We start from the raw sequence: 23,648 nt of genomic DNA on the forward strand, positions 1-23,648 counted from the left end.
AGAGCTAAACCTGACATTTGGGATGCCCGGCCGCACATTTGGGGTCCTCGGGCCCGGGCAAATCGCGGGCGATGGGAGGGAGGGGTTGGACGGTCCCTGCCCTGAGGGGGCTGAGGGGACCCTGCCCCGCCCATATAGGCCACGCCCACTTCGCGTGGCGCTGAGGCTGCGCCACGCCCACTCACCGACCACGCCCACTCACCACACAAACAGCGTGCCCGCCCATTTTATAACCGCGCCCACTGCGCCCGTGCCCCGCCCATACCCGCCTTTGACCACGCCCCTTCATCGGAACCACGCCCCCACCCGCCAGCCACTATCATTGTTATGGCCCCGCCCCCCTTCGCGTCACAGTCCCGCCTCCTCTGGCACCGCCCCTCCTCGGTGCGCAGGAAGTTCCTCCCCCAACGGCGCGTCACTTCCGCCCGCTCGGTGCGCACCCCCATCATGGCGGCGCCCTGCGGCTCCTCGCAGCTCCCACCGGCCGAGCCACCGCTCCGCGTCCCCAAGATGGAGGTGCTGTCGCCGGGCTCACCGGGCGCGCTCAGCGACGGCAACCCCAGCCTGTCCGACCCCTCCACGCCCAGCGGCGCCTCCCCGCTGGGCGCGGGGCCGGCGGCCGGCGGGGCCGCGCTGGGCGCCCGCGGCGGGGCCTCGCCCTCCGTCTCCTTCTCGCCCGGTGGCGCCGCCGCCGCCGCCGCGGCCGCCGCTTGCCGCGGGATGTCCTGGACGCCGGCGGAGACCAATGCGCTGATCGCCGTGTGGGGCAACGAGCGGCTGGTGGAGGCGCGGTACCAGCAGCTGGAGGGAGCGGGCACCGTGTTCGGCAGCAAAGCGCCCGGGCCCGCCATGTACGAGCGCGTCTCCCGCGCCCTGGCCGAGCTGGGCTACGAGCGCACCCCGTCCCAGTGCCGGGAGCGCATCAAGGTACCCCGGGGGGCGGCGGCGCGGCCCGGGACGGGACGGGAGGGTGGCCCGGGGGTGCCTGTGCCCGCCGCAGGTTGGGTGAGCTCCGGGATCACTTCCCTGCAGAGCTGCGCTCCTGAGCGTTCTCTGCTCCGGGGACACCGCGTCCCGGCGGTTCAGTCCCTCGGGATCTGTCCTGAGCATCCTCTGGCGCTGGCTCCGGGTGTCAGTCTCTCCTTTGGCCCTGGATTTGGGGGCACCGTGTCCCCAGGGCTGGGCCTCTCGGGGTCTCCGTGCTGCAGTTTTCTGGAGGTTCTCCCCACCACTGAGCCCAGCCCTTGCCCTGCCTGCCGGTGTCCCATTCCCTGGTTCCCCTGATTCCAGTGGTGTCTCCTGGCTGCCTCGTCGTCCGGGTCCCTCCCTTGTCCCTGTATCCTCCAGCAGCACCTTTTGGACACGGGCACTGCTCCCCAGGGGTTCAGCTCCTCTCCTGTGGGTGGCTGTGGCAGCATCCCGTGGTGCTGAGTGGGGAGGGACACAGCATCCCAGTTGTTTGTGTCCCACAGCCCCAGCAGGATCTTTGCCCTGGGTGTCCTCCTTTGGCCCCAAGTGCTGTGGGTGCTGTGCTTGGCTCTGTCCCCTCCTGGGTCCCCCAGCATCCTCTGGCCATGAGGGGCTGGCCCTGGCTGCTCCCCGTGCCCCCCTTGGGAAAAGAGCTCCCAGTTCCCCCAGCAACAAGGGGTGGTTCTGGTTGCTCGTGCACTCTTGGCTCTGCCCTTTGCTGTGGAGTTGTTTTGTGGAGTCTGATGGCTCAACAGGGACATTCTGTGGCTTCACAGACCTCTTAAGTAACTGATAAACAGCCCCATGAGCTGTGTTCTCCAGAGGGACCTTTCCACTTCCATCATTCCCTGGAGAAAAGGGCTGGGTTTGGTTCCTGCTTTGGGAGCAGCTCCTTTGTCCATCCTGCTTGTACAGAGAGGAGACACTGGATGATGTGGAAATGGCTGTGGGGCTTGGGTTTGTAAATGTGGATGATGTCTGGGAGGATGATTTACACACTCTGGTCTCCCTCTGGGCTTATTTCTCCTTTCCTGACCCATTGGGTCCTGCAGCCAATTCAAATGGAATGAGAAATAAATGTGTTGTTATTGCTGGGGCTCAGGGGACTGGTTGTTTCTCGCTCTTCCCATCCCTTAAAAACACCTGCTGGGGCTGTTCAGGTGGGCTGCCTTTAACTTGCAAAATACATGGAATTAGGGACGCTGCAGCATCAGGAGTGTCTGAGAGTGAGAGATTTCTACTTTGATCCCTGTTGATTGGAGCAGCCTGTCCTGGAAATAGATACTCAAAGCAAACCCACTTTCTATAGAAATTTTGGGTTCTGGATGTATTTCAGGGATGTATTTCCCTCACGTCTGTGTATTTGCTGCTCAGGCACCTTTTTCCCTTGAACATACCCAAATATTTTTGGAGAGGAAAGTTGCTGCTCTGCAAAGCCTCTTGGAGTCCCTCTGACACAACCAGAGCACACAGCCTTGAGCTGCATGAGGGAAACACAGGTTGGATAGCAGGAAAAAGCTTTTACAGCAAGAGTGATAAAGTTCTGGAATGTTCTGCCCAGGAAGGTGTTGGAGTCCCCATCCCTGGGTGTGTTTAACAAAGCCTGGATGTGACACTGGGTGCCAGGGTTGAGTTGGGATGTTGGGGCTGGGTTGGACTCCATGATCTTGAAGGTCTCTTCCAACCTGGTAATTTGTGAATTTTCCTGGTGGCTCTCAAGGTGTTTGTTGCTTGAATCAGCTCTTTGTGAGCTTTGCCAGAGGCGGCTGCATGATGGAAAAGTTCCTGGAGGTGCTCTGGCTTTGTGCAGTGGTTTTGGGCTGTGGTTGGAGTCAGTGCTGTTGAGGCTCCCAGCCCCAGTTTTGGGGTGTGCTGGCAGCTTGTGAGGTGTCACCTCACTGTCAGAGCAGCCCAGAACTGGCTCTCTGGGTTTGGATGGAGCTGATTTTGGGACTCCTTGCAGCTGAGGGTTCTCCCACTTTCCCTTCAGAGGTGAGGCTTGAACACATCTTTGCCCCTGAAATACTCAAGCTTGGAAGAAATCACCCATCAAACAGCAGAGAAAGAGCTCAAGGCTGATATTTATCACCAAGAGCAGCTCCTGACAGACCTGTTAGATGTTTCTAGATTGCAGGACATCAGGCTGGGCTCTCCTTCAGCACTCTGTGTTCCATCCATGAGTGCTCCTGGGCACAGCCTGGCCTCTCCTCAGGCCATGTGCGGGGCAGGAGCAGCTGCAGGAATGCTGCTGCTGTCTCTGGCACCATCCACCCAAACTTTGCACATCCTGGACCCCACAGTGAGGCCCTTCCTCAGCACAGTCCTGCAGCAGCAGCAATGTGGCTTTTCTTTGTGCTTTCAGTGGGTTTTGGGCTGGAATTGCTGGGAAATGAGCCCTTGTTGGGAGCTGGGAGCTCTCCTGGGTGTCAAGAATTTCCCTTGTTCCAGGGATTATTGAGATAGTAGTTGTGGGAGCTGTTGCCAAGCCTAAAGTCCCAGTTTTTGTAGGATTCCAGGCAGGATTGGCTGCTTGGCATTTCCATGGTCCACCACAAACAGAAGTCACTCCTGGATGTGGAGGGGTCATGCATGGATTCCTCTGGGATGGAGCAGGAATTGTCATTGCTGCAGGAACAAGAGGAGGGCACAGGCACCTTGGAATCCTCCACTCTGAAAACAGGACTGGGGAGATGATGAAGGAGCTGCATTGTCCCATTTATTACCCTAAATATTCTGTGTTTCCAGGATTTTGTAGGATACTTAATGCCCATCAAGGGACAGAGCTCAAGGCTTTGCTGCTGGATAATAAATGGTGCTTCAAACATTCCAGGATCAGCTGGTTTTTAAATCAATTTAGATAAGGGTGCCATACTGCTTTCCTTGGGAACACCTGCATTCCCTGGACACACCAAACCTTGAGTCTCAGCAGCCCAGTTGAGCTGGAAAGGAACAAATCAGCTTGTGAGCAGAGAGTTTTCCACTTGTATGGCATGGGTGCATTCTCTCTTAATTCAAACAGGGTGTGCAGAAAGGTCCCAGTGCAGATTTTTGTCTGTCTCTCACCATCTGCATCTGCTTTTCTGCACATCAGAGGCTGCTGGCAGGTTGGAGCCACTCTGGGAGGGTCTGTTTCAAATTTAGGGACCATTTTGACATTTCAAATTTAGGGATTCACATATAAATGTTCCAGCAGCTTTTCCTTTGGAAAGAGACCTTGAGTCTGACTTGGTGCCTCTGAGATTTGTGGCTTGGGTAGCTCTGCAGTTGGGAGCTGCAGGAAGAATGGAACATCTTGATTTCTGCCTGTTGCATTCCTAGAAAAGCTGTCTTGTGTTCCATAGCATCCTCACCCCTTCAAATCACGTTCTGTCCTTAATCCTTGCTTGTTCTGCTCTTTCCATCCAGCCCTTTCCTGTTCCCTGTGTTCCTGAGCAAGGATTTTGCCTGGTTTTCTATCCTGAAACCCATCACCTTCCCACAGCAGCACATGCAGAGCTGTTTGTTTTCAGGTTTGACTTTAGAGCTGGGATTTTAAGGCAGGTGATGGAATATTTGGCCAAACCTTGCTGGGATCCTGTGCCCTGCACTGGGTGATGCTTCCACTGAGGAGCAGGAGGTTTGCTGGGGATTTAAACATGAGGAAATGAGTTGTGTGAAGGCCACACAGTTTGGAGGTCACAGGGTACATGGAACATGTTCCATCAGTGTGTGGAACTCCATCACTCCATCCTCTTCCATTGGGATGCTCTGGGAAGGCACAGCAGAGTGGGAGTCAAGGGATGTTTTCAGGCAGTAAAGGCTTGGTTTGTTTTAAAGGAATGTTCTGGAAATAATGGGCTCTAGTTGTTCTTCAATACCAGATTTTAGGCTTTTTTTTAAACCCATGGGAGATTTTCTGCTGCTCTTGCTTGCATCTGGATGGAAGGTGGGTCAGACTCATCCTGCTGATGGCACAGGGCTCACTTGGGCTGAGAGAGCATTTCAGGGTGGAAATCCTCTGCCTGGAGAGCCTTTCCCCAGCAGAGACAAATCCCTTCTCAGAAGCTGCTGGTCAAACTAATTTCAGGGCATTTTTAGAATGCCATTTCTTCAGCTACTGCAGAAATGTGAGTTCTGCTTTTGTTTTGCCTTTCCCAGAGTCAATGCCAACCCATTGATTCCAAGAGAAGCAGTTCCAACTTCTTAACTCCTGACTGCAGGAATTCCCAAGCGTCACTGCCAATGCAGTTCTGCTGTTTTTGAGGTTTTTTGTGTGTGTAACAACTTCCTCTTCTTCCCAGATGGGTGACTGGAGGTTTTGGTTGGGTTGTGGTTGTCCACAAAAGTAATTTGTCTCTCAAAAGGAAAAGAAATACCTTGAAGATGCTGGTTGAGTGCTTCAGAAAGATGGGAGTGCCACAAACCCACATGAAATGGGAAGGGATGGAAAATCACACCTGACTACCAGCTGTTGGTATTTCTTGCTTTAGGCAACACAAACACCATGATGGTGGGGCTTGTTTGTAAGGGGGCTGTGGTTTTAGCTGCTCTGTGATGCAAACAACGTGTAAACCTTGCATGGAGTTGTTTTTAAGGCAGGAAAAGCTGCTCCAGCAGAAGGAATGCTTGCTGTGAGCTGCTGGACATGAGAGGATTCAGAAATGTCCAGTGATGGAGCCTGGGTGCATTTCATGGCAAGCATCCACCTTCAAAGCAGCTTTGCCTTTGATTTGAGCTGACAAGGATGGAGAGGAACTTTCTACAAGGCAGAGCCAGTGGGAATGTCTTCCCAGTGACAGGGCAGGGAGAGATGGGATATTGGGAAACAATTCTTCCTGTGAGGCTGCTGAGGCCCTGGCATGGGCTGTCCTGAGCAGCTGTGGCTGCCCCATCCCTAAAAGTGTCCAAGGCCAGGCTGGGCAGGGCTTGGAGCAGCCTGGGATGGTGGAAGGAGTCCCTGCCATGGCAGAGGGTTGGAGCAGGATGAGCTTTAGGGTCACTTCCACCCCAATTCCATGATTCTGGGTTTCTATATCTTCTCAATGTGGTGTCTTTATCTTGAGTTTATCTCACTCCCAGCTCCCCATCCCGTTATCTCCCTGGGCTGTGATGTGTGTTGGTGTTCAGGTTACCTCCCCTTCTTCCCTTGGCTTACATAGATTCAGATGTGCTGGCTTTTCCAGGCTGCCATTCCTTGAATCCCTCCCAGCAGCCCAGCTGCTCACTGGAGGATCTCATGTGCTCTGGTAGGTGGGAGCAACTTTTTGTTGCCATTTACAGCAGGAAAAAATGAACCCTTCAGATTGAATGGTTTCAATCCTTTGTGGGGCTGTGGCAGAGGAGCATTTCTGGGACGTGAGTGTCCTGTGGAATGAACACTCTTGGATTTGCTCTCAGCTGGGGTATCTGCAGAGAGCTGTTGTGCTGGTAAGAATCTGGCTTGAATTGCACATGCAGGACTGGTGTCTTTACAATCCAGTGGCTTCTACTGGCTTCTACTCTGGTCTGATCATTCAGGTGTACCTGGGCCATTCACTGCTCGTTCCATGGGTGCAGAATGATTCCCAGAGGGAGCTGGGAGGTTGTCTTGTTGAGACAGAAACAGCTGATGGGTCAGAAACTCATTGCAGGAGGACAGATTGGCAAAACTTGAGCATTAAATCTCATTTAGGGAGATTTGGGAACATTAAATCCTAGACTGGGCACACACAATTTTCTCCTGTAGTGCTCTCTGACCATGGAAGACTTGGGAAGATGTTAAAAATCCTCACTGTGCTTCAAGTGCTGTCACAGGGGCAGATTCCTGCTCACCTCCTCTTGCTGAGTGTGTCAATTTGGGGGCCAAGCAGACAAAGCTTTCTGGGTGCTGTGGTCTCACCTGTTACCAAACCTTGCACCACTGGTGGTGAAAATTGGGGTTTGAGTGACTTTTGGTATTTCAGTTCCAGCTTTCCCACGGATTTAGGGATTGGTCTCCTTGTTAACATTTTCACAGAGACCTCAGGTCACCCACAGCTGGGACACTGTTGGATGTGAGCTGTTTTTAGGGTTGTGAATGACTCAAGCCATTTCCCTTGTGGTGCTGCCCATGCTGGTGCTTTCTGCCCTTCAGTGAAGCTCATTTTGGACAGGAGGGTTTTCCCTCCCACCCATGGAATGATTTGTGCTGCTCTTCCTCTGCTGGATGGGCTTGTGGTCTCTCCATTCACTTGAGGGCCAGCAGGATTTGAGTCTGTGATCTCTCAAGGCTTGCACAGATGTGGTTTCTTGAATAATCTCAGACCTCTTTTCATCCAGCCTGCTGCAGTTTGGGTTTTCCTTAAAGGTCTGGTTTTGTGAGTGGTGTAATGGTGTTTGTCCTGATCACAAAGATGCAGCAACTTCAAGTTTGATTTTTGGAATGAGCTTGTTTCCAAAGGAAAGGTGACCTTAGGTGTGGCTTTCATTGCTCCAAAGTCAGTAATGTTGGAACAGGCCATGCCAGGGCAGGTTGGAGCTCACTCAGGCATCTCATCCATTTAGGGTGGATATCAGGAAAAGGTTCTTTCCCCACAGGGTGGTTGGGTACCTGCACAGGCTTCCCAGGGAATGGTCATGGCACTGACCCTGCAAGAGCTCCAGGAGCATTTGGGCAACACCCTGAGACACAGGGTGGGATTGTTGGGGTGTCTGGGCAGGGCAGGAGCTGGACTGGATGATCCTGGTGGGTCCCCCCTATAACTCAGGATATTCTGTGATCTCTGCAAGCTGAGCTCTGTCTGGAGCACCACCCACTACATCCAAACTCTACAAAGTCCTTGGCTTGGTGGCTCTGGTTGTGCTTCTCTGCCTTCTCAAGCTTGAACAGGTTCATTCCTATTCTTTTCATCCAGTTCTGGTTTAAGAAAAGCAGGAGCATTGAGAGCCAGAGGTGCCCAGCTGGCAGCCTTCCTGCAGGCAGTGCTGGAGTCTGGCTCAAACAGCAGCAAATCCCTGCTGAGGGTCTGAGCATCCTCCTGAGCATTCTGATAGCAGCCAGCAGTGGAGCATCTTGCCAGGTTGTGGATTTGGGCCCACAGCCCCACATGTCACTGCTGTCCTCACCCTGATGGGACACAGCCTGTTAAACCCCAGCTTCATTCCCTCTTGGCAAAGTCCTGTCTGTGGGGGCTGACCTCTGCAATGGGCTGTGCAGCTTCTGTAAATAATTCCTGTCCAGGCAAGAAGAGTTTCTTTTGTGTTACATTTAATTGTGATTTAGCAACTGGCAGTGGTGGCTGGGAGTTTTTGTTCAGTTTCAGGTCTCCCTAACAAAAACTTGAATCTGCCCTGCCTCGACTGATATTCCCCTCCCTGTGTCTGTCAGGGTGACTTGGCTTCTTCATGGTCCAAAGAGAGCTTTGTGCTTACCTCAATTAAGACAATCAGCTTGTCTGTATTTACCCCCAACCCTTCTCCCCTCATGTGAGGGCATTCCCATCACTTTTTCTCTGAGGCAAATCCTTCAGGAAGTGTTTGGGTAAATCAGGACACAGCCAAGGCCTTGCTGTTTGCCATAGAGAGTGATTCACTGTGGCAGCCACCGTGTCCCAGTGCTGTGCTTGGGGACAGTGCAGATGTGCAGCCAGCTGTGGGGCCAGAGCCTTTGCAGACTGGGCTGTGGCAGCTCCTGGGACTGACCCTGAGCTCTTGGGGCCTCACATTCTGCAGAGGGATATTCCTGTTTGGAATGCTGGAGATGCATTGGTGTCATCAGCTGCCTTCCTGCAGTGGGGTGTGGCTCTCCCAGGAGTTTGAGGTGCTGCTCTTCGCATTTTATTTTTGATAAACCACAGAAATGGGTTGAGGCAATTTTTGAGGCATTGTTGAGGCAATGCCCCATGTAAGTCTTGTGTTCTCCTGCCTTGCACATAGCTTTTAACCTAAAAGTTCATGAGCTGAAGTTACTGCACAGATTTGTTACCTTCTGCTCCCAGGAGCTTAAACATGGAGGCTTTGAGACCTTTCACTGCCCCTTACAACCACTCCAGGCTTCAAAAGCTGTTTCTTTTGTCCCAGTGTAGTTTCACCTTGTGTTTCCTGTGAGTATCCTGGCGTGATGAGGGAGGGAGCTGTTTGGCACTGCTGTTCTTTATTTGGGATATAAAGCTGAGAACTCCTCTGCTTTAAGTAAAAGAGCTTCTTTGGAGCTGAGTGTTGTGCTAGGTGGTGCTCTGGACCCCTTTAGGTTGCTGTAAATTAATCAACTTAAAATGTGGACACAGCCACAGGCCACCAAACTGCTCTGCAGAGCCCATAGCTTCCCCCTGAGTAAGAGCCTGTCTCAGATCAGGGATCTGGCATTCCACGTTGAACAACCTCAGGTTATATATAAAAAGCTTGCTGTGGTCTGGTCCTCCCTCATCTTATTTTTGTGCTGGGAGGAGGACCATGTCTGCAGCCTTCCTAAAGGTTTTTCTCATCCTCATCCTGCAGTTCCTGCAGAGCTCCAGGTTCTTCGGTGGCTTCACTTGTAGAGATGAGGACTCGTGAGTTAGAAATGGTGAGAAAACCCCCAATGGGCTTTGTGACTGTCTCCTCCTTTGGTTTTCCTGATGATAAATTAAGTGGGGATAATGTGTGTTCGTGTTGCAGGCAGTGTTGCAGAACAATAAGCAAAAGCCTCGGTCTCTTCCAGTCTGAGCAGTCACTGGGCAGTGATCAGGTCTGTTTTCAGTTCCTTGTCCTACATTTCCTGCTTTCTGTATCTGTATCAATCTGTGTGTGTGCACTTCAGGAGCCACGGAGCAGGAGTTGAGCTGGACACCGGGAGGAGTAGAGGAGGTGCGTAAGAAAAACCAGATCTTAGCTCTTGGAGGGCAGAATGAAATGGTGAGAGAAAGGTTGAGGGTTATAAAATGTCCAGGTTTCCTGAGGTCTGAGCAATTATTTAGGTCTTACCAGGCTCTGAAGAAGAGAAACTTGTGGATTTACTGACTCGTGGTATTTGGAGGGAACATCAGAAGTTATAGGAACTGCCTGCTGGGTGAGCCTCCAAGAAGAAAGAGCTAGCAGGAATCTTGATTCTCCAGCACACAAGACCAAAGAGCCACCAGCTGCTTAGCCACAGGCCCTTTGCTGTTTGGAAATCCCTATATTTGAGATGATTTCCCTCAAATTTGAGGTTATCTGCTTGCAGAAGCAGAGGGGACACAGCCAGGCGAGAATCTGGGCAGTACCCCCAAAAGTATCAATCATGAGCAGTCACACTATTGCTCATTTATTTTCATCCCCTTTCCTGTGTTGCTCCCTTTAGTTTTTCTACTTGTCTGCATTGCCTTGCTGCTAAATTATTTTGATAGTAAAATAAACCAGATTGCAGCCTGACTGAAATAATTAATTACTACCAGGCTACAACCTAGTATGGGATCCTCCTTAACCCCATTGGTGGGGAGAGATGTTTGAAGCACATGCTGAAAATAGGGTGTGAAAATAGAGTGGCTGAGGGTGTGGGGCATCCCCAGAGGCCTTGGCCAGGCGTAGGGATGCTTTGGAAACATTTCCTTTCACTTGAAGGCTGCTAATAAATTCAGCTGGAGGCTCTAAATCCATGTTTAACTCCTATGGATAAGCTGGCACAGGTACAAGAACTGGGGCCTGGGAAATATATTTTAAAAAATCTATCTTGGGTGGATTTTAGAGTTATGGGAGTGAAATGACTTTGCCCTTATTGGTCAGTGAGATTTGAGCTGAACAGAGAGAAATTGGAGTAAGAAAGGTGAATTCTAACAATCAAATGTATCTATACCCCAGCCTAGGGATCCCTCCTTGCACCAGCAGATACCAGCAGGTTTCTAGGCTGGGTTTTGGTGCTAGATTGCACAGCAGGTTGTTTTCCACCCTGCTCACAGACAGAAATTCAAATGTGCTGGTGTCCATCCAAAGAGGATCTATCTGTTTATCCTGAGGTAGTTATGGCAAAAGTGGGAAGGGTTCCACCTTAAACCGTGGAATAACTCATGCCTGTTGTTGCCTGTGTGTTTATATGGGTTATTTTTTTATTTTGTCTTGTTTTCGTGTGTTTTTGTTTAAAACAGCAGGGTAATACTGACTTGCTGCTTAGCGGTTTTGCTTCTGCCCCCAGGGCTCTGAATCTCAGGAGGAAACTGGTTAGAAATGTATCCCTTTGCTGCTGATGCTGTTAAACCAGTGTGTGAGGAGCATTAGGTAGGTTCCAGCTTTCTGGAGTTTTAAAAGTTCCTTTCTTTGGGGGAAAAAAAAAATCAAATAGTTTTTGTAATGATGTGTCCATTACAGTCCTCCTGCAGAAAGCAAGGGAGCAGGACTAGTCCTTCCCAAATTAATGCCTCTCTTGATTTCTGGAGACAGCTTTGCCATTCAAGTCAGAGCCTCAGCAATCTGATAAATTTAATTTTTAAAAAATTAATGTTTTCTAGCAGTTTACCTATCTGAAAAAACACCCAAGACCCAGAAAGCCTGGGGCATATAATTGTCTTTCAAAATCAGAGCAGTGGTAGAATTAAAACCACACTGAGGGTTGTGTAGAAAGCTTTAGTTTTTTTACCCCCAAGTTGTTGTGTTTTGCTCCAGATTAGGGGGAAAACATGGATGGAACCATAGGCTTATCCAGCAGCAGAGAATGGCTTAGCCCTTGGTGTGGGGTGGCAAAGGATCACCAGAACTGGGTGAGGCTTTGGCATCTGTGGGAGGTTCTGCCCCAGCTCTTACCAAGCCACTTCAGTGCTGTTACTTACTTGATGCTTGATATCAAAGTCTGAGAACTGGGAGCATTATTGATTTGACCTCTTTTAAATTTCAGCAGCTTCACAAGAGACAGAGTGAGTTAGTAAGGAATGCAAAACTATGTAAGTAATAAATATTTTCCTAGCTGAATAGCTTAGGCATATCCATTTTGTACCTTGTGTCTTCTTACCAGAGTAAGGAAGGTTGGACTGTCTTTGCTTTTGGGGGAAATCTTTCTGTTTTCCTTTCTCTCTCCTCCCTGCTTTCCCCTCTCCAAGCTGTGGGCACAACACCAGCTCTGCTTTCTCCTCCTCGTAGTAGGTGTGCATTTTCCTGGCTGATTGGTGTCTCTGACTGGGGGGCTCTTGGTATTTTTATTTTATTTTTTTTCCCCTGCATCCATAGGAGATCTGGGGATTTATTTTTTTTTTTTTTTTTTAAGCAAGAAAGAGAATAAATTACCCAAGTTAAATCTGAGGAATCTGTAGCTGCTACACAACTTGTCCTGTGTCATGGATGTTAACGCTAAGCGGGAATGTTGGATCTATCTGATGCTTCCTGGTGGGTGTACATTAATTTGGGAGCATTGCTCATCAACGTGGGGCAAATATGACCAACAGAAATAACCCCCAAAGCCCTAAACTGTGCCTGTGTGAGTGTGTGTGAGTGCCTGTGTGCTGGTGCAGCCCCACAGCCCTGACTGAGCCGCCTCTCTCTCTCAGACCCTCCGCAGGTGCTACAGCCGCGTCAAGGAGCACGGCGTGGGCAAGAGGAAAAGCAGCTACACCTTTGAGCAGCTGGAGCAGGTGTTTGGGCAGGGAGGATGGGACTCCCAGCCCTGCCAGCCCGTCCTCATCAACAGCAGTGGTCTGTACCAGGAGCTGGAGTCAGATGGCAGCACCATGGAGGAATACTCTCAGGAGGACTGGGGAAACCACAGCCAGGATCTTCACTGCTACCAGACCGGCGAGCAGGAGCTGGGTAAGAAATCCCATCTTGGCACTTCTGCCTCCCTGGGCTTCACCTGTGCTCCTGGGGGTCTGGCACACACATCTGTGCCAGCTTTCACCTCTCAGAATGTGCTCACGGTGTGTGGCCGTGTTCTCAGGGCTCTGGGGATGAGGGAAGAGATGAGAATGTTGACTCCATGTTTCAGAAGGCTGATTTATTATTTTATGATATGTATTTTATTAAAACTATACCAAAAGAATAGAAGAAAGGATTTCATCAGAAGGCTGGCTAAGAATAGAAAAAGAAAGAATGATAACAAAGGTTTGTGGCTGACTGAGATAGTCTGGACAGCTGGACTGTGATTGGCCATTAATTAGAAACAACCAACATGGACCAATCCCAGATGCACCTGTTACATTCCACAGCAGCAGATAATCATTGTTTCCATTTTGTTCCTGAGGCCTCTCAGCTTCTCAGGAGAAAAAATCCTAAGGAAAGGATTTTTCATAAAAGATGTCTGTGACACACTGTGCTAAACACATCCTTGGGGAGACAAGGGACAGAAATTCCTCACTTAATCAAAAGCAAACCATGGATCAGGACTGGAAGAAAGAAGGGCTGTTTGCCCAGAAACAGCAGAGGTGACACTTTCCCTGTCTGTCCTTTCACTTCCAGTTTTATTTTCCCTCTTGAGATTCAGGAGATATTTTCCCTTTCAGTGGTACCTGGGTGTTACCATTCAAACACCATTTGCTTCAATTGTGAACAAGGCTTCAGCCTGCTGTTGGTAACACCAACAACTGTAAAAAATGTTGCTCTTCCTTATTTACCTTGATGTATTGATATTAAATATGTCAATATATTTATATCCTGAGGTGTGGCCTATTTAAAATGAAAAAATAGCAACTAAGCTCACACTTGATGTTTGAGACCTAAACCAAACTTCCACATGCTTTTCTTCCTGAATTATTGCCTAAAAATCTCTGCCTAAAAGTCAATTTTTAAATTAATTTGGAGGCTTAATTGTTGCTCATGGCTTTTTGATCATTGTTAAACAGATCAGGGTACCACATCCCTGATAGCAAACACACTCCAATCTGAGCAGTTCTGGGAAGAAGTGGGTTTCCTGAGGCACATTTCTCTCAAGCTACTGCTTTTATTGGTGTGTGTTCCTCCCTTACCCTGAGCAGGGTTTTTTCACAGCAGGAGCTTTTGAATTGATCAGATGCACTGGAGATGAAGGTGAATTGTGTAAAGGCTGTTTTTCCCCATTTACTGGATGGGATGAAAGAGGGAGATGCAGTTGGGTGTCTGTACACATCTGTGTTTGGGGGACTGGTGAGTCAGGATGCTTTGGAAGAGCCTGAGATCTCAGTTTAATGTTAAAATTTGCAAGTTGCCTGTTAACCACATTCCAGTTCCTCAGACTCCTTCCCTGGGGGATTTAAAAGTCAGAAATATGTGGGAGAGAAACAGTGGGGAGAAGAAAAACGTTACAAAACGTATGGAAATGATGGCTAATTCTGTCTGCTGTGGCTTGTTGTGGTGAGTCAAGCTGGGATCTCCTGGTTTGTCACCAGTTTGGGGACATTTGGTGGGCTGGGGCTGATGATGCCCTTCACGCTCAGGAGTTGTGAGCAAAGCACTTGGCACAAAGCTCTGAATTGAACACAGATGCAGTTCTGCTGCTGCTTCCTCTTGAAATGTGCCATTAGAAGCAGAATTGCTTTTTCTTTTTTTTCTTTTTTTTTTTTCCTTGAAACAATGTAGTTTGCAATTCTGTCAATGTGTGATTTAATGGATGGGACTGGAGCCTTGTCCGTGAAAAGATCTGAATCTCTCTCAAAACCTAAATGACCATATCTTTTCCAAGTTAAAGAAAAACTCAATCAATTACAGAGGGTGTAGGAGCTGGAGCTGTCTCATGTAGAACTCCAGCAGACTGCCTGGCTTAGGAAGCAACTCAGAGTTATTTTTTATTTAATTTCAAGCTCTTAAAAAAAAAAAAAAAAGCCCTAAGAACATTATTTAAAATCTAATTATGTGTTGGAATTTTACCTTTCAGATGAAATGCCTACCACGAAAAGAACATTAAAGATAAAACAGGAATCTTCAGAAGACACGCAGTAAGTAATTTATGAATGTTTTACCCTGGAATGTATTTCCCTGGGGATAATGTGCAGGAGGAGAGGATATTTGAAACTTCTGTTTATAATTATAAATACATTGTGCAAGACTATTCATACAGTTGAATCTGCTTTATGCATTATTCCTATTACCTCAGAACAGCTGAAGAGCTTCACAACTCTGTTTCTCCTTGGCTTTGCCATTCAGAAAATAAAACAAGACTCACTGCATGGATGTGAGGACTTAAAGCATGGATAGAATCCACAAGAGCAGCTCCCTTCCTTGCTGGAAGAGTGTGCCAAAGCTTGGGAGTCTCTGACTTTCATTTTTATAACTTTCCAGCCCTTCCTGGTAACCTTTTGGCTGGGTTTAATCTAGCAAACACTGGAGCCTTTTGAATGCTTTGACTCTGCTTTGCCTCTCCAACAATAACACAGAGCATTCCCAAAAATGAAAGGAATTGTGCTGTATTTACTGTGCCCAGGGCAGCTTTGTGGGTCTGTCTGCAGTGGGAGTGAGCCCAGGCCCACAGATCCTTTGGAATTCCTCACAGGAGCTCCCACACCACTGGTTTTAGTGTTATTATGGTAGAAAATCAGCTGCTGTAGGGTAGGAGGTCACCAGCACTGGGAACAGCAACAGAACATCCCTGATGAGTCATATAGAGCAGAGGCTTTGTACTGTAACTCAATTAAAAAAAAAATCTCGAAAAAAATTAACATAAATATAAATAAGTAAAAAGAGAAATATAAATTTAAAATAACTTAAGAAAATAAAACTAATTTTAAAAGAAAAATAATTAACAAGAAGCTTCCATGGCAGTGGTGTGGCTTCATCAGACTCCTCACTTCAGGTGGATATTCACATAGCCAAAGGTGACTTTTTTCTTCACTTGGAGCAAATTCATTTTAGCAACTTAGGGGCAACCTGGAGAAAAATAGCTTTTTTCAGTATAAACTTTGTTGCTGCCACTTTGAACAGTTTCTTCGTGCTGTAAATAATCCTGAATTTTCTGAGGTGAAGGCTTGGACCACATGAATCTTCTCTTCCAAGTTTTAATGTGTGCATGAACAGCTGAATTAGATTTTGGTAAATGAGACCTTTTAAAGTTTTATGTTCATTTTTCCCCACAAATTCCCTCTAAAATGCAGTGGAGTCTCTGAACTCTGGGGCATTTTGTGAAGCATGCCAGTGATAAACTTATCCTACGTGCAGAGTGGAAGCACAGAGCATTTTCCAATGCACAGATTTGCTAAAAGCTGCTTTTCCCCTTGTCTGTGAGGAGAAGGAACTTGTAAACTCTGACTCAGTAGGTTAAAAGCAGTCAGAAGATGCACAGCTGATACAAAGATAAGCTGGGTATTTATTTATTATCTTAAAAAAATAAAATTTCATCTAAAAGCCACAGTAGATAAATAGTTGTCAAACTCTTTCACCTCCTTGCACGGCATTTTGAAATGCAGATAGCCTACTTCAAAGTCAAGTTCATCTGCCTTCTTGGTCAAGGGCAGATTTTCAGCAGAAATTGTTTCCAGAAATCATTCAAATCCTGGAGAAACTTGTGGTGTGCTTTTGGACATAGAGAAACAGAATTCTAGAATGGTTTGAGTTGGAAGGGACCTTAAAGCTCATCCTATTCCAACCCTCTGCCATGGCAGGGACACCTCCCACTGTCCCAGATTGCCCCAGGCCTTGGCACTGCCAGGGATCCAGGGTGGGCACCCTGTGCCAGGGCCTGCCCACCCTCACAGGGAACAATTCCCAATTCCCAATATCCCATCCAGCCCTGCCCTCTGGCAGTGGGAGCCATTCCCTGTGTCCTGTCCCCCCATCCCTTGTCCCCAGTCCCTCTTCAGTTTTCCTCAGAGCCTTCTCCTCTCCAGATAAACACCCCCATCTCTCCCAGGCTGGCTCCAGAGCAGAGGGGCTCCAGCCCTTGCAGCATCTCCGTGGCCTCCTCTGGGCTCCTGCAGCAGCTCCAGCTCCTCCCTGTGCTGGGAGCCCCGAGCTGGGGGCAGCTCTGCAGGTGGGGTCTCACCTGGGGGCAGAGGGGCAGAATCCCCCCCTGCCCTGCTGCCCAGGCTGGGGATCAGCCCAGCACAGGGGGGTTCTGGGCCAGGGCCTGTCCAGCTCTCCCCCACCTGCACCCCAAGGGCTTCTCCCAGAGCTGCTCTCCATCCCTCCATCCCCAGCCTGGATGATCCTGGGGGTTGCCCTGGCCCAGGTGCAGCACCTGCCCTTGGCCTTGTTCAACCTCATGAGATTCCCCAAGGCCACTGACTGAGCTTGTCCCGATCCCTCTGGATCCCAGGCTGCCCCTCAGCCATGGAGCAGGAGCTCAGGGAAGGCGAGCACGTTGCTGCAGGTGCCAGTGCAGGTTTGTGTGAGAGCCAAGAGCTGTTTAAACCCCAGCACTGGTGTCTCCTTCTCTCCTCAGATCCCCAAGGACCCAGCTCACTGATGGCTGTGGGAACTCCCTGCCCTGGGCAGTGCTGGATTCATGTTGGTGCAGTTTGCTTGTGCTCATAACAGGAACTTTTTGCCATTACTCAAGTGCTGTGGGAATGGATGTGAGCAAAGGAGAAAGGGATAGGGAATGTCTGGACCAGGTTCCCCAAGTACCAATTAATGAATATAACCAGTGGTTATTTTTATGGGTGAAGGAGGGCTGGATGAAGATAAGGTGTCACACAGCCCCAAAACACTGAAAGGGTTGGGGAAAAGTGAGTTATAAATCTGGGAGGAAAAAGGGCCAATTGCAGCTTTAGGGATTTAGTGAGCATCCTCTGGATAGCTGTTAGTTACAGCAGGTGTACCACCTGCCTGGGTGTCTGAGGGCAGATACCCCATCTGCTCTGAATTCCCAGCAATGTGGGACAGCACAGCTGCCCCCACTCAGGCACTGTGCCTCCAAGTGACACAGAGAGAGCCATGGGCTCCTCTAGGGGGCCAGGGAAAGGTGCTGCAAAGGCCAGAGCCCCTCTGCTCTGGAGCCAGCCTGGGAGAGCTGGGAGTGTTCATCTGAAGAAAGCTCCAGGGAGAGCTCAGAGCTCCTTGCAGGGCCTGAAGGGGCTCCAGGAGAGCTGGAGAGGGACTGGGGACAAGGGATGGAGGGACAGGACACAGGGAATGGCTCCCACTGCCAGAGGGCAGGGATGGATGGGATATTGGGAATTGCTCCCTGTGAGGGTGGGCAGGCCCTGGCACAGGGTGCCCACCCTGGATCCCTGGCAGTGCCCAAGGCCAGGCTGGGCAGGGCTTGGATCAACCTGGACTGGTGGAAGGTGTCCCTGTTGATGGCAGGGATGGGAACAAGATGAGCTGTTTAGGTCCCTTGCAGGCCAAAGTGTTCTGAGTCTGTGACACACAGGGATTCCATGTTTCAGTTTATTTCTGACAGCATGGGAGCAAAGGGCAGTGGGTAACCTGTGTCCATGGCCCATCCTCCAGCGGGATGCTCCTTCCCCATGTCAGCCCTGCTGTTGCCTGCCCTTGGCTGTTGTCTCCAAATAAACTGCTTTGAAAAGTGAAATAGCACTTAGAGACTTTGAGAAGTGGTTTGATTTCACTGCTGGCTTTGGGAAGATGAGCTAGAGAAAGCTCGTGGATCTTCTCTGCAAGCAGCTGCTCTGGGCCCTTTGAAGTCTGCCTCAGAACAAATTTGCGCCTACTCTTGTCTCAAGTCTTTCCTCATTTGAATTGCAAAAGCTTCCAAGGAGGAAGAAAGGCAGGTCCCAGACTCCAGCAGGGAGGGGATGGTTTGATGGTGAGGGAAAATCCAGCTCTAGGGCACCTTCTGCAGCTGAAAAGTGAGATTGTCCTGACACACAACAGGTTAAACCCTCTGCTCTGCTCCCATTGTCCTCCTAAAAAATTTATAATATTAACAATACAAATAAAGCAAATACATAAGTACATGTTTAATAAATAATTTTAAATTGATGAATTAATGAAAATTACATTAATAAATAATTAAATAATAGTAATTTTTACTGCTGATGATACCTTTGCTTGGCTAAGTTGTCAAGATCCTGGAAATGCAAAGCTCAGCCAAGTTAGGTCCTGGCAAAAGTGAGAAGATGCTAAACCTGAGAAGCAAAGCTACTTAAAATTCATTTTCCCCTGTTCTCCTCTGTTGGAAGCAGTGAGTTCCTTGTGGAAAGCCCTTCTCAGTCTGCTGCTGCAGCTCAGCTCCCATGCAGTGATTCCCATCCCTGCAGGAGCAGTTGCAGTGACTAATGCAGCCGAGCTGGGTCTGGGTTGTGCCGAGCTAAACCAAGCAGAGTATTTATAGTGCACTTAATAAAGGTGGGGGCTTTGCTTTCATTCCTCACTCTGCTCCTCAGCTGTTGAATGAAAACCTGCCCACGCCGTGCTCTCCTGTCTTTGCTTTGGGAAGGGAATAACTGGAGCTGAGCTGCTGTCAGGAGTGGATTGTGTGTGCCAGTGCTGAGACACTGAGCTGTGCTCCAGCACTGCCCTGTCCCCTTGCCTGTCCTACCCCCTTGTGCCCAGAAGGTAAACTTGCACTTCCAGAAGCCTCAAAATGATATTTTCCAAGCATGGCAAAGCATCAGGGAAGCTTTAAATGACTTTTGCCACAGTGTTTGAGTAAATGGAAATGGATTTGGGGTAAACATGTATTCTTCTTGTCTGAGATTTCTCTCTGTTGCTGCTGGCTAGTGGAACTGACTCAGGAATAACTTGCAGTAAGAAACAGAACTTCAGTGCTGATGGAATCAATGTTTTTAAGAACCCCTGGGCTCTGCTTGTCCAGCCTGTCCCTCCTCAGTGCTCTAGAAACTCAGTTACACTCAGTTGTGGTGGAAATGTACTTCCCAAAATGCCTTTGAAGGTCTTCTCAGGGAACTTCTGACATGGTTGGTGGCACAAGGCAGGTGAGGTCGATGAGGTGGTGATGGATGTGGCGCTGGTGTCACTGTGAGGAGGGAGCTGCCCCAACCTGGATGCTCAGAAACGCTTGGCAGGGTTTGGGCAGCACAGGTGAGGTTTGCAGGTGATGTGCACCAAGCATCAGATGTCAAACCAGAGCTCTGTGTCCCAAACCCAGAGGCCTCCATCACCTGCAGGACACCCAGCGGTTGGGGAGCCTTGCCAGAATCACGTGCCTTGTAGTTTGACCTGTAAAAGGTTTTTTGGGATGAAAGGCTCTAAAGTGGGGCCTCTCCAGCACCACAGAAAAGCTCTGCAGCTCCCAGTCCAGTTTTCTTTGAACCCTTACATACTTTATGATGGAAAAAGACCTCATCCCCCCAGATGATATTTTTATTTTTGATTGGGCAGGAATGCACCTGCCAGGGTCAGCCTTGCTTGTGGGGTGTTGTATCTGCTCTTAGAGGCCTCCTGTCCCTCACCAGCCTGGTGCTGGACCCCACTGGGAAGCTGTTGGGAAGGGCTGGTTTTAGGCAGTTCAAGGGATCTCGAGGAACCTGCAGGAGCAGGGAAATCTGTGTGTGCCCTGCACAAGACCTGTGTCACCTGGTACAGTATGTCCTCCTGGTGGGATGTGGAAGGAGAAAAAAATCCTCCTGGGAGTGCAGAGGTCTACACAGTTCAGTTTTTCAGATGTGGCACAATGGATAAAGGCAGGAGAGCTGCATGGAAAGATCTTTTACATCCCATTTGTTGGACCAAGAGAGGTTTCTCTGTTAGCAAACGAGTTGCATTATCTTCTACAGCTTTCATTATAGGACAATAACTTCCCAAATTAGGAGTTCTCCCTACCAGCTAATTACACCCTAATGATCTCATTTATCCTGGAGGAAGCTGTTCCAGCTCGCTGCAGGTGCACACAGATGCTCTCTCCTGATGTAAACCCCTCTCTGAAACCTTGCTGCTGGGAGTGAAAACACATTTTTGGGAGCGTGGGGATTTCTTAATTGGCTGTCTGGGGGGATTGCCAGTGTCCATCCCACGGCATCTGGGTTGTGTCTGGGAGCCTCTTCTGCTCCAGGGGCTTGGTCCCCTGAGCTGTGCTTCCCCCCCAGCACTGGGGCAGAGCCCTTGGGAGTGGCTTCATGCTCCCATTGGGGTTTTTACAGTTACAGTCCCATTTGCTGGCATTAATTTGGGGATAACAACGAGGCAGAAGTGTTTTGAGTGGCAGTTGTGAGTTTGGGATGCAGCTCATGAACCATGTGCCGAGAGAAGCCCAGGATTGTAAGGAATGACCCAGTAGTTAAGTGTGTTTATTCAGCAGTGCCAGATACATGCTTCCCTGAAGATGCTTTGATATCGAGAGGAGTTGGGGTTGGGTTTGTTTTTGTTTTGTCAAGACTAATTTAAAATTCCTTCATCAGGACATTGTTTACAACCTATAAACTGCCTCAGAAATGTAGTAGTAAGAAAAGTCAGGCAAGAAAGCTGATGGGGATTAATGTTTTCTGAATGTTGGTGCATTCCCTGGGATAGCTTTCAGCTCTGATGCCTTCATCCTTCTCTCCATTTCTTCATTTGCAGGAAGCGTGACGTCATGCAGAACATTATGCAAATCTTGGAGTCGGTCCAGTTGAAGTGGGAGCTGTTTCAGAGCTGGACGGACTTCTCCAGGCTCCACCTTTCCAACAAACTGGCCATTTTTGGCATTGGCTACAACACCCGCTGGAAGGAGGATATCCGTTACCACTACGCCGAGATCAGCTCCCAGGTGCCCCTGGGCAAGCGGCTCCGGGAATATTTCAACTCGGAGAAACCCGAGGGTCGGGTGATCATGACCCGAGTACAGAAAATGAACTGGAAAAATGTTTATTACAAATTCCTGGAGATCACCATCAGCGAAGCTCGATGCTTGGAGCTGCACATGGAGATCGACTGGATTCCCATCGCTCACTCCAAGCCCACTGGAGGGAACGTGGTGCAGTATTTATTACCAGGAGGGATCCCAAAAAGCCCCGGCCTGTACGCCATTGGATATGAGGAGTGCCACGAGAAGCTCCCCTCCCCTCTGGCCGAGCACCGGGCGCCCGACCCCGGCAATGAGACTCCAGGGGAGCTGGAGGTGCCCTCCCCACAGGCCTCCCTCCGGGTGGATATGGAATCCGCCCGGATTATCTACTGTTACCTCGGCATCGCCGAGGTCCGGACTCTCCAGCAGTGCCTGTTTTTACACTTCCAGGCAAACACCAAAACCTTCAGCAAAGATTGGGTCGGGATCAACGCCTTTTTATCTCAGAACTGCGTCGTAGAGCCCGGCGTCTCACCCAAATCCATCTACATCAAATTTGTGGAAGTGGAGAGGGATTTTCTGTCTGCCGGCTCTTTGGTAGAGTGCCTGGAAAAAGCCATCGGGTACCCCTTAAAATTTAACAACTGAGTCTCGTCCTTCATAAGGATCAGGGCTTAGCGCCCCGTTTTCCATCTCACTGGGATCCCCCGGGGCTCGGAGACGTTTCGGCCTCCCCTGTGCGGGGCTGGCAGCGCCCGGCCCGGGGGCGGCCTCGGTACATTCCACACACGGGACAGTGCACACGGCGCCTCCACACCGCCCCGAGGGCCTGGGCTTCCCTTATCCCACGGTGTCTCATTTGGATGCATCCGTCTCGAAGTGTTCCTCTGGATCTGACTCAATAAGCAATAGATAACGGCGAGGGAAAACCCAACTCCCAGCCCGGGACTGTTTTTCAAAGTCACCCTTAGATACCTTGTATATAATTTAGGACTTCACTTTTTTCACCATCGAGTGTTCTCCTCTCTCCAAACAGTGTTGCCTGCAAAGACTTTGGGTTCTGTGACGTATTCCACATCCTTAGTAGCGTTGCCATATCTGCTTTTATTTTATTTTATTTTATTTTTATAACATTAAAATAATTCCTGGCTTTTTTATTTTTTCTTTATTTTTTCCTCACTATTTTTTCCCTATTTTTCTCTTTACTGTCTTTTTTTAATCTTTTTTTTCCTCTTATTTTCTCTCCTTTTTCTCTTCTTTTTCTCTCTATTCCTCTTTTTTCTTTTTTTATCTTCTTTTTGTCTTGTCTTTTTTGTTTGTTTTTTAAATTTCTGTATAATTTTCCTTTGTTTTTTTTTTTCTTTCGCTTCTTTTATTTTTATTATTTCTATTTTCACTTTTTACCCTTTTTTTGTCTTCTTCTCCTTTCGGTTTCCTTTTTTCCTGTTCTTTTTTTTTTTTTTTTTTTTTCCTTTCAATCGAGTTCCATAACTCTCTGTGAGAACAACTTGGCAGCTGGGAAAAAACAATGATTATTTTTATTTGTTTTGTTGTCGACCCATTGCTTATGGATACAATCAAAGCTGTGAGAAGGGGAAGGTGGGGAGGGGGAGGGAGAGGGAGGGGGGTGGGGGAGGACGCATTTATGCCTTTTCAGCGTGTTCCTGCTCCAGCCCCGCGCCGGGGCCGCTGGGTTTTATTTCCTGGAGCTCATCCATCGGTGACGTTGTGACATACGATGAATGTGTCGGTCCTAATAAAATCAAACAAACACGTACAGAGCTTTCCACACATCCTTCTCCTTCTCTGGGGCAGCTTGGGGAGGTGCCCAGCTCTTCTCTGTGGATTTTCCCATCAGGGCTTTGCTCCTGGGGTCATTGTTGGAGGAATTGCTAAATTGTTTTTAATGAGGGGTGAGCACGGCCAGAGCCGTTGCTTTCCCTGCAGAGGTTCCCAGAAGCCTTGAAAGAAGTGAGGGTCAGTGCCCATCTGGAAGTTGGCATCACCTTTGAGCCCTGAGATGTGGAGTGAGGAAGGGGAGCAGGTCACCAGTGGGTCACCAATGCACTCTCCCCACTCTCAGCCTTCAGACAGAGGGAGAACGAGGTGAGTTGCCCCAAAGCTGCTGAGCTGGGAGCGTGGGGTGCAGCAGAGGCTGAGGATGCTGTCAGGGAGAGGTGGGGTCCCGGTGGGATCAAGCCAGGTCGATCCCCAA

The 23,648-nt window shown here is 49.2% G+C and overlaps 1 protein-coding gene across 6 annotated transcripts; it reads left to right on the forward strand.

Moving 5' to 3' along the window:
• Window positions 1-364: 364 nt before the first annotated feature.
• Window positions 365-23,210, forward strand: MSANTD2 (Myb/SANT DNA binding domain containing 2). 6 transcript variants are annotated; one of them, XM_026797946.2, is made up of 6 exons: window positions 9,490-9,750; window positions 11,051-11,133; window positions 11,747-11,792; window positions 12,393-12,651; window positions 14,687-14,747; window positions 21,229-23,210. In XM_026797946.2, exons 3-6 carry the CDS (start codon window positions 11,781-11,783, stop codon window positions 22,079-22,081), a joined length of 1,185 nt encoding a protein of 394 aa, XP_026653747.2. In that variant the 5' UTR covers window positions 9,490-9,750; window positions 11,051-11,133; window positions 11,747-11,780; the 3' UTR covers window positions 22,082-23,210. The 6 variants fall into 6 exon arrangements, 5 of the variants coding, with proteins under 5 accessions (XP_074415770.1, XP_074415768.1, XP_026653747.2 ...); XM_026797949.2 differs by having other exon boundaries at window positions 9,490-11,133; XR_012583896.1 differs by lacking the exons at window positions 12,393-12,651; window positions 14,687-14,747; window positions 21,229-23,210 and adding exons at window positions 365-927; window positions 9,403-9,469 and having other exon boundaries at window positions 9,562-9,631; window positions 11,051-11,779.
• Window positions 23,211-23,648: the final 438 nt, after the last annotated feature.

The sequence above is a fragment of the Zonotrichia albicollis genome, chromosome 27, assembly GCF_047830755.1.
Source record: "Zonotrichia albicollis isolate bZonAlb1 chromosome 27, bZonAlb1.hap1, whole genome shotgun sequence".
In the NCBI taxonomy this organism is placed as follows: Eukaryota; Metazoa; Chordata; class Aves; order Passeriformes; family Passerellidae; genus Zonotrichia; species Zonotrichia albicollis.